At 35.8% G+C, this 15,726-nt stretch overlaps 1 protein-coding gene across 1 annotated transcript in view; it reads right to left on the bottom strand.

Annotated features, from left to right (window-relative positions):
• Positions 1-15,726, bottom strand: part of LOC105817416 (structural maintenance of chromosomes protein 6) — a 59,445-nt gene that overhangs the window by 39,021 nt on the left and 4,698 nt on the right. Inside the window, exons 2-4 of the mRNA XM_012653102.1 lie at positions 12,941-13,083; positions 7,473-7,590; positions 5,259-5,364 (exon numbers count right to left, since the gene is read on the bottom strand). Of these exons, the coding sequence (XP_012508556.1) occupies positions 5,259-5,364; positions 7,473-7,590; positions 12,941-13,078 (362 nt within the window). The 5' untranslated portion in view covers positions 13,079-13,083. The remainder of the gene's footprint in view (positions 1-5,258; positions 5,365-7,472; positions 7,591-12,940; positions 13,084-15,726) is intronic.

Genomic DNA, 15,726 nt, shown 5'->3' with positions numbered 1-15,726 from the left:
TGACACTCCCCCACCACCACCACCCCCAGGCCATGGAAAAATTGCCTTCCATGAAACCGGTTCCTGGTACCAAAAAGGACAGGGACTGCTGCCTCAGGGAACCCAGCTGCACTTCTTCCCTGCAGTTTCCAAGATATATATTTGATCCCTGCCTCTTTGTGATATCCTTTTCTAGAACTACCTTGAGTGGATTGACAGTGGTATATTTTTTTTTTTAACGAAATTACCTAATTAAGACAGATAAGCTCCTGAAAAATTGTACACAGGATTTTTAAAAAGCTTCCCAGGTTGATTCTAATGAACAGTCAAGGTTGAGAACCACTACCTAAAGTATGACAGGGGAAAGACAGCCAGCCTTATAATATGAAGCAAACAAATATTTTATTTCATTAACTAGTATGATTACCTAGTATTAAAGTACATCATGAAAATATTTAAAAAATTACTACACATATTTGCTCTCTGAATTATCAAATATCTCTCTTGATTCACAAACACCTACTTTATTATCTTTATTCCTAGCTATTCCTTGTATTTGAGAGTTTTTTTAGTATAGTGAGAATTTTGGAGGCACTGGTATCCTACTACTATATGAATTTAGTAAATATAAGAAAAGTACTTTAAAAATTAACATTTGTGAAAAAAGCCTCATAATTACTGCTCAAAAAACAAACAAGTAACAATAAAAAACATGTGCAAGGAGACAGAGACAAGTGAGCTGGGCACTAGCCCTGCAGTCTCCCTGACTATGCTGATGTGGGCTTTGCTGATGCTGAATTCAGGTCAAGAGCCACAGAGCACAATGCCTGTGATACAGCAGACCCTTAAGGGAAAAGAAAGACTATCAGTGAGAGCTCTTTCAGAATGACAACACAAACAAGTGGTGCCACAATAAGAACTGGGTTTCTTTCTCAACTCCAGAAGAACCTATCCACACAGAGATAAATGGCAGCAGCACACACTGATGGGACCAAGGAACAAGTCATAAAAAGATGATATATCTGCTCCTTCTCTGGGTAGCCAGTTCATCTGCAATAGTTTCTGTATCCTTCACTAAATAAATCAGGAACAGAAAACAGTTGTGTGAGTTTTTGTCCTTTTATAACCCTTGTACCACAGCTGATGTCAAAAATAGGAATACTGCAAAAACCCCAAGGCCACCACACCAGGGTTAGTATCAGGAAGGCCAAGAGAGGGAACAGTGAACTGAACATGTTCAAAGACAACCTAAGTAGCAAGAAGTCTGAGACCTCGGGTCACCAAGAGAAGTTTTCATGTGAAGAGATATATTAGGAGAATTCATTCACTGTCTCTGTGCCACTGCAAAGGACTGGTGGATACCCACAAGGGCTGGCCCCCAGGCAAAGTGTCTCAGGCACAGTTCTCAGGCTTCTCCTAACCATGCTAGGTAAGCATCTGTAAGGAGGGCTGAAACACCCCAAGCCAGGAAACCCACAGCCCACAGCCCAGGTGTAACAAATGGAGAGTATAATGTTTGAGATGAGGGAAAGGAATGAGAGTCCTTAGGACTACCTCGAACTTCTGCCAGATTGCCAGTCATCCTAAAGTAGGATGGCTGCATAGATTTTACATGTGGAACAGAATAAGAATAAAACTGAAAATCTCAATGAGCTGATTCTGTGAAAAAGTGATGACAGAATCAGAGACTATAAAATAAGGCAAATTTTATAGATACTGAATGTTTTAAATGAGGGAGAGGATGATAAGCAGACTAGTAAAGGATTTGGAAAATCTCTGCTTTTAGCTACTTTTTTAGTAAAGGTCAGTAAAAAGGAGACTGAGCTCACGTTAGAATTTTTAACCTGTTATTAACCATTTTAAAACATATTAATGTTCCCCTCTATAGGCAGCCATGTCCTTAAAACTCAGTGATCTGTGTTAGTCTTTTTTAAAAAAAAAGCAAAACAAAAAAACAGTATTCAGAGGATAGGTCTCCGAAAGAAGTTTCTACTTTGGTCTAAATACTTCTCAAATGCAAGAAAATAAAAAGTATTTAACTGAGACAGAAAACATTTAATGGTACACAAAGAATAATTTCTTTCTGAAGCTTATATTTGAAAGATCCATGTGTTATCTGGCCAAGTAGACTAGGTGATTGTTTGGACAACAAAGAAACGAATAGTTAAGTATAATGAATTGAAATATAGTTGAGACCATTATCTTAAAAGAGTTAAAACAACTAATTTTTTACTTTAGAGATAATTTTCTTTGGGGGTGGGAAGAAAACCTTGCTGGGCTGGGGCCCAAACAAGTGGAGACAGAAACTCTGCTGGAGAATTGTTATCAAATAGTTCTTTTCCCAGGCCATAGAGCGTGGGAAATGATTTCCTGTGTATCTTTTCCCCTTCTCCTGAGGCAATTTGGAATCTTGGCTTAAGGGTAAGATTCCTAAGGCTTCTGCACAATGAATAAGAAGCCTGTAGGCCTGATTCGTATTCTATCCTTATTCTATTTTTTAGTAATAAAATAGGGAGAAGTTAAATGGATAAAACACTGAGCAGAGGGAAAGTCTATTACACGAGAAAAAAGATATCAGTGTCAATTACAAAAGTTTCAAAAGTTCTGAGCACTGGGTGTATAACAGAATGAGCAGTGGGAAAAGCCTCACACTGGGAGATGTATGACAGAGTTTGGGACATTCAGCTGGTATGAAAAACAAGGACCCTTTCAGAAGTATCTGGGGCAGGATGAAAAATAAAGAGATAAGCCTAAAGAGAGAGCTGCTAGTGGGCAAAAGGCAATGAGTCCTAGATGATGCAAAGTGGATGACTAATATCAAATCAAATACTCAATACCTTTCACAATAGCCACAAAGAAAATAAAATACCTAGGAATATATTTAACCAAGGAGGACAAAGATCTCTACAAAGAGAAGTACGAATCACTGAGGAAGGAAATTGCAGATGATGTAAACAAATGGGAAAACATACCATGCTCATGGATTGGCAGAATCAATATTGTAAAAATGTCTATACTACCCAAAGTGATTTACAGATTCAATGCAATCCCCATCAAAATACCAAAGTCATTTTTGGAAGATCTAGAAAAAATAATTCTACACTTCATTTGAAACCAGAAAAGAGCCCGAATAGCCAAAGCAAACTTAAGCAAAAGGAACAAATCTGGAGACATCACTTTACCACACTTTACACTATGCTACAAGGTTATAGTAACCAAAATAGCATGGTACTGGCACAAAAATAGAGACATAGACCAGTGGAACAGACCAGAGAACTAAGATATAAAACTATTCACACACTGCCATCTGATCTTTGACAAAGTAGACAGCAATATACACTGGAGAAAAGAATCCCTACTCAATAAATGATGCTGGGAAAACTGGACAGCCACATGCAGAAGATTGAAATAGGATCCATATCTCTCACCACTCACAAAAATTATTTCAGGATGGGTAACAGACTTAAATCTAACACACGAAACCTTAAGAATTATAGAAGAAAATGTTGGAAAAACTCTTTGAGGTATCAGCCTAGACAAAGAATTTATGAAGAAGACCCCAAGGGCAATCACAGCAATGACAAAAGTAAATAAATGGGACTTGATTAAATTTAAGAAGCTTCTACACAGCCAAGGAAACAATCAACAGAACGAACAGACAATCTACAGAATGGGAGAAAATATTTGGATGCTATACATCCAATAAAGGGACAATAACCAGAATCTACAAAGAACTCAAGCAAATCATCAAGAAAAAAATCAAACAACCCCATTAAAAAGTAGGCAAAAGATATGAACAGAAGCTTTTCAAAATAAGATAGACTAATGGCCAATAAACATATGAAAAAATGCTCAATGTCACTAATCATCAGAGAAATGCAAATCGAAACCACAATGAAATATTACCTAACCCCAGTAAGAATGGCATTTATCAAAAAGTCCCAAAACAACAGATGCTGGTGTGGATGAGGAAAGAAAGGAATACTCATATACTCTTGGTGAGACTGCGAACTAGTGCAACCTCTATGGAAAATAGTATGGAGATTCCACAAAGAACTAAAAGTAGACCTGCCATTTGATCCAGCAATCCCACTACTGGGTATTTACTCAAAGGAAAAAAGTCATTTTATCAAAAAGACACTTGCATTAGAATGTTTACTACAACACAATTCACAATTGCAACAATATGGAATCAACCCAAGTGCCTGTCAATTCATGAGTGAATTAATAAAATGTAGTGTATGTATACCATGAAGTACTACCCAGCCATAAAAAAAATTAATACCTTTTCCAACAATCTGGATGGAACTGGAGACCATCCTCCTAAGTGAAGTATCACAAGAATGGAAAAACAAACACCACATGTACTCACTGCTAAATTGGAACTAACTGATCAGAACTCATGTGCACAGACGGAAGTAAAACTCAATGGAAATCATGCGAGTGGGAGCGGGGAGAAAGGAATAGGTGAAATCATATCTAACGGGTACAATGAACACTATCTGGGTGATGGGGACACTTACAACTTTGACTCAAGCAGTACAAAAGCAATCCATGTAACCAAAACATTTGTACCTCTGTAATATTCTGAAATTTTTAAAAAATACTCTTGACCTCAAGCTACTACATTTTGTGTACTGCCAATAAAGAAAATTTCCTTCAAAAACAATATATAGCTAGATGAAGGCAACCTATGACAATCTGATGCAAAGAAATATAAATATAAAGCTAAAAAGTAGTGATATGACCATTCACCAAGGATTCAGAGGGACCACAAATAAACTTGTGATTGTGGTGCTCAAATCAAACTCAACCCACCTGAGTAAAGAGTCAGAAATTTTTGGAATTCTTGGCTGAAAACAGAAATTTTGTGCAGGGACACCTTGGCTGTTAACTGATTTTGATCTCTCCCCTGTCATATCAACATGGACTTCCTGATGCTGGGTTTGGGTCAAGAGTCAGGATTATGCAATGTCTCTAAATACTTCTTTAAACAGAGAACATCACTGCCATTTATTACAGAAAGGTAACAGAAGCATGAGTGTAGGTGGCCAGGTACATGGCAGTAAGTTACACAAGCTACCTGTTTTGAGAGGAAAACAGTCAACAGTGGGCCATGCTGGCAACAAGGGGCAACAGAAAGGAAAGAAAAGATATGGTATCTCTGCTTCTATTCTGGAAGGTACTTTATTTCCAGTAATGTCTACATAAATTGGGAATCTAAAGTAGCTGCTACTTACTAAAGAATTGAAAATAGATCGTAGAAAGCAAATACTTACCTCTGTCCATCTTTCACAAAACCTTTTAAAGAAGATCCTCTATTAGTAGCAATTGCTTTTCCACCAAGACCAACTATGAGAGCCGTCAGTACTGCACTCTTCCCACCTAAATAAACAGATGTTGAAGAAATCACATTCATTAAAGAAAAAAGAAAAAGTTGACTCCTAGAATTTGATGCAAAAAGGTTTCTGAATGAATTACTCTCATCCTAAAATAAAATGTTATAATTCAATTATAATTTTCTTCCAGCACCAAAGCAGAAACTTTAAAAAAAAGTTGTATATGTCATGAGATATTTAGCTGCCACTATTAGAAAAAAATTAGTACATTTCAGGAGTCAAATTTTTGCCACTAACAAGGAAATGGAAAAAACGGTTGGGATACTTTTCCAACCTGAAACTCCCATTGCATCACCATGGCTCGACAGTCTAAGAAATTAACTTACTATTTATACTATATAAGTACATACTGATTTTTATTACATTCTAATTTAATTACAGTTACTGTTTACTTTTTTCATAAATTTTCAGACATCAAAAACTGTTTTTAACATCCCTCGAATATAAGTTCCACATGGATAGGAATGTTGTCTCTTTCATTCAATGCTATATCCCCAATATCAGCACATAATAGGTACTTACAAATATTGTTTGAATGAATGAATGAAGTTAAATAAGAAAAAATCAGCAAAGTCACAAGATATTTTTATGTAACATTTTGACATTTACTGTTTTTATCTGAATAGTAATTAACTTTCTAGCCTTTAGAAAAGTGTACTTCTCATGACATATAACAAATATAAAATATGATAAGCTGAAATTTCAAAATCTCTAACAATTACCCAGAATATGGTAATCATTTTCTGAACTTCATGATCAACCAATCCAATCAACTCTTATCAGCCCATTATCTTCCATAATATACCCCAAAGTAAGCAAAATACACCATTGATTAACCCAATTTAGTTCCTAGAATGCTTTTTAAGTTTCTAACTTCCTTTTCTTCATTACCAAATGCCCTGCCTCCACTATTTGCATTATTTTCCATTCTATTAAGTTTTGTTAATAAAATCAGTGTTTCAAAAAATTTTTTAAAAAGACCTAACTTCAGAACCCCCTAGTATTTCTTTGCTGCTTCTCCCATGTGACCCCTCTGAAGCACTGATCCCTTTATCTGTTCATCCTCTCCTAAAAACATTTTCTTCTTAACTGAATGATAGAGTAGGAAAAATAGAGAACAAAACAGACTGTGGAGCTACACACACCTAGCTTCCTACTCTAGCACTGTCACGTGTTGGTAGACTCTGGCAAGTCTCCTTTCCCTGGGTCCATCTCAGGCCAGCAGTCAATCTCTCATGCCTGGCTGGCCTATCACAGAACTGCCTCACGTATTTTCCCCCTTCTAACCTATCTTTCACAGTGTGGCTGGTTTGTTTCATTCCCTTACTCAAAAACTAACTGGGTCCCCACTGACTTCTTAATAAAACTCCAAAATCTTTATCATGATTTACAAGATCCTCAATGATATCACCTACAGCATGACTCTCCAAAGTCAGCTTCTGCCCCTCCCCACTGTGCACCATACGATAAAACATGTAAGGTTATTCACCATGCCCCATACACATCTACTTCTACTCCTTCAAACCTTTGCAGATGAGTAATTTTTGCCCGGAACATCTCAGCTTCTTCTTACCCAGTGAGACCTAAAGAATCTATAATTTTCATTCAAGTAATGGCACAAATATTTCCTCCTCTTAAAGCTTTCATTGGCCATAACAGTGAGAATTAGTTACTTTCATGTTTGGATTGCCAAGGCACTTCATTCGTGCTCTGTAATGATTTTTAGTCAAGATAAGAAACAGGGCCGCCTCAATCACAGTGAGGATTGCTTGTCTCCCCTTCTATGCTATGGATTCCAAGGTAAATGAATGAAAAACATAAGCAGGAAATGTTTATCCCTACCACTTAAATAAAAACCTAGAGTTAACTCAGTATTTTCTTAAAGTGTACACTGGCAGCAAATACTGAATATATTTTGTGAATATATTTATGAATATATTCATAAAATATATTCTGATATATATTCATAATCACAAGTCATAGATCTATAAACCAAATACTTATCAACACTAGTAGTCACCTATTTCAAAAAATTAATGTATTCTAATCTCAGAGTACTGCTCCAAGTCAAATGAGGAGGGCAAAAGCACTTACTTCCATTGTTGCCAACAACAAAGTTGACGTTAGAACCAAATTTAAAGGGTCCAAGCATCGAATGACACATGAAGTTTTTTAGCTGAATACTCTCAATTATTCCAACTTCTGCCGCAGTCTATTAATAAGAAACAATGGAAGAAAACAGTCAATCTGTCTAATTCACTCATTATAATTATCCAAGCATTGCTGGCGGGAGAAAGACTAGCAGTACTACCAATGAAAAAAGTTACAGAACGTGAATAATGGCAACTTCAAAATGGGAAACTTATGAGTCAGCACTCACTCTAGAATCTTTAAAGATCTAATAAATGTATCACAAGGTTTCTTAATATTGACAGTACTGGCATTTTGGGTCTGATAATTTTTCGTTGGTGGGGGATCTGTCCTGTGCATTGCAGAATGTTTAGCAGCAGCCCCAGCCTCTACCCATTAGACCCCAATAGTACACACCTGTTCCAGTTGTGACAACTGAAAACAGATCCAAACATTGCTAAATGTCCCCAGGGGGTGGAAGAAGACTCCCCCTGGTTGAGAACTGCTATCTCAACTATTATAGTAAAACTTCCTGTAAAATACAGAACTAAATTTAGAACATCCCTGAAAGATGATTATCCAGCCACAGTTTGAACGCTGAATTCACTATCTGACATTCAGAATTTCAATTCAAAGAGCAGAGTACACATTTTAAAAGGTAAAGCCTGCTCTTCTTGTGACTTTCTGTGTCTGTCATTTATTATGACAGCTGTGTATAAAGAATATACAGCTTCCAAATCTGTAAAACAGGAATAATTCCTATCCTGTAAATATATGTCAGCATTAAATTAGAGAAAGCTTATAAATGGTTTAACCAAGAATTTGGCACACAGTATTCACTTGCACGGTGTGGTTATCTAAGTACCAATACAAATCAGCCTTATTTTTATCAGAATAAATTTCAATTTTTTTGAAGGCCACTTTCATGTCTCTAGCTATTTTAATGGTTTCTTTAAAAACTCCCCGGCTCTCTTCTTCTAGACTTACATCTTATTAAAAAGCAGAAGACATTTACATCCTTATATGAGGAGAATACTGGAAATCATGGCTGAAGAATTTTTAAATACATTTTTATTTTGAGATCATTACAGATTCACATGCAGTTGTTAAGAAATATCTTGCATACATGCACTATATGAACAAGAGTACAAAATCACAACCAAGATACTGATATTGATACAGTCAAAATACAGAGTATTTCCGTTATCAAAGGATCCCTCACATTACCTCTTGATAACCACATCTGCATCCCACCTCAACCCCTCCTTAACCCGTGACTGTAACCTTGTCATTTCAAGAATGTTAAATAAATGGAAACAGACAAAATGTAACCTTTGGGGATTAGTTTTTTTTCACTCAGCCTAATTCTCTGTTTTTGCCTATCTCAGTAGTTCACTCCTCTTTATTGTTAAGCTGTATTTCATGACATAGATGTAATCACGGTATAGTCACTCATCGAACGACATCTGCGTCGTTTCTAGTTTCAGGCTCTCACAAATAAAGCTGCATTATAAACATTATGTACTAATTTTTGTGAGAAGATAAATCTTTTCTTCTGAGGGACAAAGACTGGGTTATGTGGTAAATGCATGTTAAGCTTTTTAAAGAAACTGACAAACTGTTTTTTCCAGAGTGATCATCATTTCACATTCCTACCGGCAATGTGTGAGTGATTCAGTTTCTCTACATCCTTGCCAGCATTTGGTGTTGTCACTAATTTTTACTTCAGCAATTCTGATGGGTATGTAGTGGTATCTCATTGTAGTCTTAATTTGTATTTCCCTTATGATGGATGATGTTGAACATCATTTCATGTGCCTATCTGCCATCTTATATCCTCTTTTTCTGTGAAATGTCTGTCTTCTGCCCATTCTCAAATTGGTTTGTTTGTTTTTTAACTGTTGAGTTTTAAGAGTTCTTTATATGTTTGATACTAGTATTTTATTGGATATGTGTTTTATAACTATTTTTCCTTAGTTTGTAGCTTGATTTTTCATCCCTTAACAGGGTCTTCTGAGAGCAAAAGTTTTTAAATGTGATGAGGTCCAATTTATCAGTTTTTCATTTTATGGCTCATGCATTTGGTGTCAAATCTAAGAACTCTGCCAAATCCTATACTCCAAAGATTTCTCTTATGTTTGTCTCTTAAAGTTTTATTGTTTTATGTTTACATTTAAATCCATTACTCAACTTTGAGTTAATTTTTGTATAAAATATCAGACTTAGGTCAAGATTCATTTTTTTGTCTATCAATCTACAACTGCTACAGCCTCATTGGTTGAAAAGGCTACCTTCTCCTTCATTCAATTGCTTTTGCACCTTTGTAGGATAAATTCATTATGTTTTGTGTGGGTCTATTTCTCTATTCAGAAGAGATTCTGTTCTGTTCCAGTGATCTATGTGTCTTTCTCTAGACTAATACAACATAATCTTGATCACTGTAGCCATATGTCTTGAAATTGAATAATTAATTCTTCCCACTTCATTCTTTTTTCACAATTGTTTTAGCTATTCTAGTTTCTCTGCCTTTTCTAATAAATTTTAGAATAAATTTGTCTGTATCTACAAAAAATCTTGATGGAATTTTGATAGAATGGTATTAAACTTGTATGCCATTTTGGGAGACAACTGACATCATTTCTATGTTAAGTCTTCTGATCCATGAATAAGTATGTCTCTCCATTTCTTTAGGTCTTCTTTGATTCCTTTAATCAGAACTGTATACTTTTCAGCATACAAGTCCTATACATATTTTTAGATTCAGACCTAAGTATTTCATTTCTTTTAAAGATAATTTTTAAGAGGAGTTTTAGGTTTATAGCAAAATTGAGAGGAAGATACAGAGATATCCTGTACACCCTATACCCCACAATGCACAGCTTCCCCCATTATCAATATCCCCCATTAGAATGGTACATTTGTTACAGCTGATAAACCTATACTGACACCATTAGAGTACTGTACGGAGTATTTTTATTGCCCTAAAAATCCTCTGTGTTCTGCATCAACCCTCCCATCTCTCAACCCCTGGCACCACTGATCTTTTAACTGTCTCCATAGTTTTGCTTTTTTCAGAATGCCATATAGTTGGAATCATACAGCATGTAGCCTTTTCAGACTGACTTCTTTCACTCAGTAATATACATTTAAAGTTCCTTATAGCTTGAGAGCTTATTTCTTTTAAGGGCTCAGTAATCTTCCATTGTCTGAATGTACCACAGGTTATTTATCCATTCATCTACTAAAGGACATTGTGGTTGCTTCCAAGTTTTGGCGATTATGAATAAAGCTGCTATCAATATCCGTATGCAGGTTTTTGTGTGAAAATAATTCCTTTTGGTAAAACTGAGGAGTATGATTGCTGAATTGTATGGCAAGAATATGTTTAGATTTGTAAGAAACTGTCAATCTGCCTTCCAAAGTAGCTGTATTATGTTGCATTCCCGCCAGCAATGAATGAGAATTTCTGTTGCTCCATATCCTTGCCAGCATTTGGTGTTGTCAGTGGTCTAGATTGTCTCCATTCTAACAGGTGTGTAACAGTATCTCAATGTTGTTTTAATTTGCATTTCCTTGAAGTATTTCTTTGTTTCTTAGTGATTGCAAATGATACTGTATTTTGAATTTCAATGCCCACGTGTTCAATATCAGCATATAAAAATACAATATTTTTAAAATATTTATCTTGTATACCATAACCTTGTTGAATGCATTTATTAGCTTTAGGAGTTTTTTGTAGATTTCTTAAGATTTTCTATGTAGATAATCAGGTCATCTGCAAATAGGGGCAGTTTTATTTTTTTTCTTTTCTAACCTCTATAACTTCTGTTTCTTTCTCCTGCTTTATTTGCACTGGCTAGATCTCCTAGCACTATGCTGAACAAGACTAATGAAAGCAGATACCCCTGCCTTGTTCCTCATCTCAGGGGAAAAGTATTCAAAGTTGCACCATTAAGTATAATGTTAGCTGTAGGTTTTTCTGTCAATGCTCCCCATCACATTGAGGAAGTTCTGCTCCATTTCTATTTTTCTGAGAGTTTAATCATGAATAAGTGTTGAATTTTGTCAAATACTTTTGCTGCATTGAGTGATATGATCATGTTATTTTTCTTCTTTCGCCTGTAGTATGGTGAATCACAATTGATTTTCAGATAGTGAACCAGGCTAACATGCCTAGAATAAACCCACTGATCATAATTCTTTTCATATACAATTGTCCCTTCATATTTGCAGGTTCCGTAGGTGTAGAAACAAAGGGACAACTGTAAGGGACTTGAGCACCAGCGGATTTTGGTATGGGGGAAGGTACTGGAACTAGCTCCCCTTGGATACTAAGGGACAACTGTATTGCTGAATTGTATTTGCTAATATTTTGTTGAGTATTTCTGTGTCTATATCCACATAGTATATTGGTATGCAGTTTGCTTTTTTGGTCCCTCTTTGCCTGGTTTTGGTATCAAGATAATGGAATTGAAAAGTGTTCCCTCCTTTTCTGTTTTCTGGAAAAGACTGTGTAGAATTCATGTTCATTCTTTTTTTGAGACAGAGTCTTCTTCTGTTGCCCAGGCTAGAGTGCCATGGCATTAGCTAGCTCAAACCTCAAACTCCTGGGCTCAAGCAATTCTCCTGCCTCAGCCTCCCAAGTAGCCGGGACTACAGGCATGCACCATCATGCCTGGCTAATTTTTTCTATATATTTTTAGTTGTCCAGCTAATTTCTTTCTATTTTTAGTGGAGACGGGTGTCTCTCTTTTGCTCAGGCTGGTCTCGAAATCCTGAGCTCAAAGGATTCACCCGTCTCGGCCTCCCAGAGTGCTAGGATTACAGGCGTGAGCCACCGCGCCTGGCCAGAATTCATATTAATTCTTCTTTAAAAAGTTTGGTACAATTCTCCAGTGAAACCAACTTGGCCTGGAGATTTTTTTTTAGGAGTTTTAAAACATGAATTAAACTTCCTTAATAGTAACAGAACTACTCAAATGAGCTATTTCATGTTGGGTGAGTTATGGTAATTTTTGCTTTTTGAGGAATCGGTACATTTCACCTAACTTGTCAATTTTATGTGTGTAAAGCTGTTAACTGTATTTCCTTACCCTATTGATGTCTGCAGGGTCTGTGGACGGCCCCTATTTCATTTCTGACATGGGTAATTTGTGTCTTTTCTCTTTTTTCTCCTTTTTTGGACTCACTAGAGGTTTTTCAATTTTATTCATCTTTCCGAAGACCCAGTTCTTTGTTTCATCATTTTCTCTATTAATTTTTCTTATAATTAACATAAGCTTCAAAATTAGCCAGAATAGGTTATTTTACCTTGGCTTTTAAAAAATCATACTGCTTTTTCCTGATTTTTGAATTATCACAGAATATGAAATATAAACCAGACATGAGAAACATGACAATAGAAAAGTATAATTTTGTAATTTTGTACTCACCAAAGTGGAGGTGCCATTAGTGAAAGAAACTGTACATTCATCTTCATCACCATCTTTATCAAAATCCTCCAGTTCTTCTTGTCTTGGTCTTTTGGCATTTTCAGGAGAGAAGAAATTTTCTTCCTTTCTTTTGGCCATCAGGTCTGAACAAATATTTATAGTAACAATGAAGTAAATCAAGTATAGCATCTATTTGGTTGTTATTTACATTAAACTTAACAAAATAAATCACACGAAGTTTATCAAATTTTAAGTATTATGTCCATCCATTTTTACTTTAAAAAATAAAGTAAATTAGTGTTCCATCCAGATGGAGGAAGAGGACCATGAGTAGAAGAATGGTAGTTAAAGGCAAGGAAACAGATTTTCCCCTAAAGCCTCCAGAAAGAACATAGCTCTACTAACACTTGGATTTTGCCCAGTGAGACCTGTATTGGACTTCTAATCTACAGAACTGTAAGATAATAAATTTGTGCTGCTTTCAAAAAAATCATCCGCATACTCTACACTAGTTGATTTTACTTCAGAGTAAAATTGGCCAAGAGTTTATCAATTTGAGTCTACCTAAATGTTTTGACTCCTAAACTCACAAAAGGTAAAAGATTTTGTGAAACTGTGGCCTCTAGTTTCCTAAATCTATTAACAGTGATGGAGTAGTATCTCCTGAAACAATTCTACAGCAATCAACTAATTTTTACAAGTTATAAAGTAATCAGATAAAACTTCTAATTTTTAAATTATTTTCCCAAAGAAGCATATTTTAAGTCAATGTTGCCTACCACCAGTAGTTTCCTTTATTTCCTAAAAAATAGTCCATGTCAATTGTCTATTTTTTGCCAATATACCATAAAATTTAAATCTAAAAAATTAACATACTTTAAAATTACACAGAATTTTGTTAAACATATGAATACTGAACCTCCAAAGTTGATAGCCTGTGACTCAAATTAAACTTCATGACTTCTTTGATTGTGCTTTCATTTTTTTCTTTAGAATACATTTAAGACCTAAAATGATAGGTACCTAATAACTGCTTGCTGAATAAATGGAGAGAAATAACCCTGACATACATAAGTTCTAGGCTCAATGCATTTAAGTCCCCCAAATATTAGAACACAGCAGCCCTGTCTGTACCATGTACCTGGCTCCTTTCTCCCCCATAGCAACAGTAGATTGAATGAGATTTCCTCTCAAGAATTTGGACTCAAAGATTCTAGTCAGTCCTCACTGACATGATAGCTCTAGCTCATGATATGTACACAGGCCAATAAGCCCAGTCTTAAGTGTGTGTAACTTGAGAGCGTGGGGGCTAATGGAGTGGTAGTAGAGAAAGAACATGAGGTAGACATGCAGGAACAGAATAGGGACTCTGGAGAAGGAATGCAAGAGAAAAGGAGAGCAAGGGAGACGGAGACATTCACAAATAGGGTTTAATTTTTTAATCCACTGCTTTCCAAACTTATACTGACAGAACCAATTTTGTGGAAATGTCAAATACCTACACATATTTTGGAGGAATCATTTTTGGGAACTGTCTTTGTCAAGTTTTGGTATTAAATTATTTTCCCAAAGAAGCATTAAGTGAACTGAGTAGTTTGCACATCTTTTTAATGCTTTTTAATGCTCTAAAATTGCTTCGATGGCATAACATTTAAATATTTTTGGAAAGTGAGAAAGAATTAAGGTCAAACTTATTAGACAGTATAGACTATTTTAAAGTTAATTTTATAAAATCATTTCAATTTTTCTTATATATTGGTTTTTATAGGTTATATCTTCCTGAATCAAATTTCTGCAATTTTATTTCCCAAAACATTGATAATTTAAAGCCTCAAACTTACTATATAAAATTATCTTATATTTTGTAAAATCCTCATCTGTAGTCATGATTTTACACAAATTCCAATTAAGTTTGAGAACTATGTTAAACATTTTCTCCAAACTAGTTCTTTGCTTTATCAAATCCAGTTTTTCTTTCATGAGAATATTTTTATATTTATTCACATATTTTTATACAACTAAATATAGGCGGTATGCTGTAGGGTAAAGTTCAGTCTCTAATTCCTTCTCCTGAAACACAAGTTAAAAAAGAAATGAGAAACTCTGCTTCCAGGAAGATGGAATAAATACACTTTTTCCTATTATTTCTGCTAAGTGAAATAAAAAACCTTGAATATTATATATAAAACAAACATAAGAAGACTCTGAAAGGTGAAGAGAAGAAGGCAGACCCAAGGAATAACACAGTAGTTAAGTTCCTTGAGTTTTCCTTTTTTCTCAAATACCCCAGACTTGGAGAAGCCAACAAGTGGGAAACACCAACAAACAGGTGGGGAGAAAAAAGCCCCAAGGAAAGCTTGCTCTCTCTAGCCAAAAGGCCAGGAAAAGGGTAGCCTAATAAGACGAAAAAGTTTTAGACAATAACTGCTTTACTCCCACCAACCACTGAAAAAACTGGCTCCTCCCCAAACTATGCAAGCAAAGGCAAGTGGGTAGCCTGGACTTCCACCCTGGTAAGGCTGTAAGGTGGCATCTCAACACCCCATTTGGTGTAGTGTCAGAGAAGGCTAACTAGGCCAAGTAGGGGGCCATGATAATGGTGTCAGTGGGGACCACCTAAAGAGACTAGACTTCCACCCTACCAAGAAGTAATAGGGTGCTACCTACTCTTCCTCCTTGGCTGGTGTCAAAGGAGGCCTAGCGGAAAATCAGGACTTTTACTGTTGCCCAGAGGTGAGAAGACCACTCTCACTGCAGTGGCATTGGAGACCATGTGGGGAAGAGAA

This window comes from Propithecus coquereli, unplaced genomic scaffold (genome assembly GCF_000956105.1).
Source record: "Propithecus coquereli isolate 6110/MARCELLA unplaced genomic scaffold, Pcoq_1.0 Scaffold41, whole genome shotgun sequence".
NCBI classification, from domain to species: Eukaryota; Metazoa; Chordata; class Mammalia; order Primates; family Indriidae; genus Propithecus; species Propithecus coquereli.
This window is presented reverse-complemented; position numbering and strand designations above follow the sequence as displayed.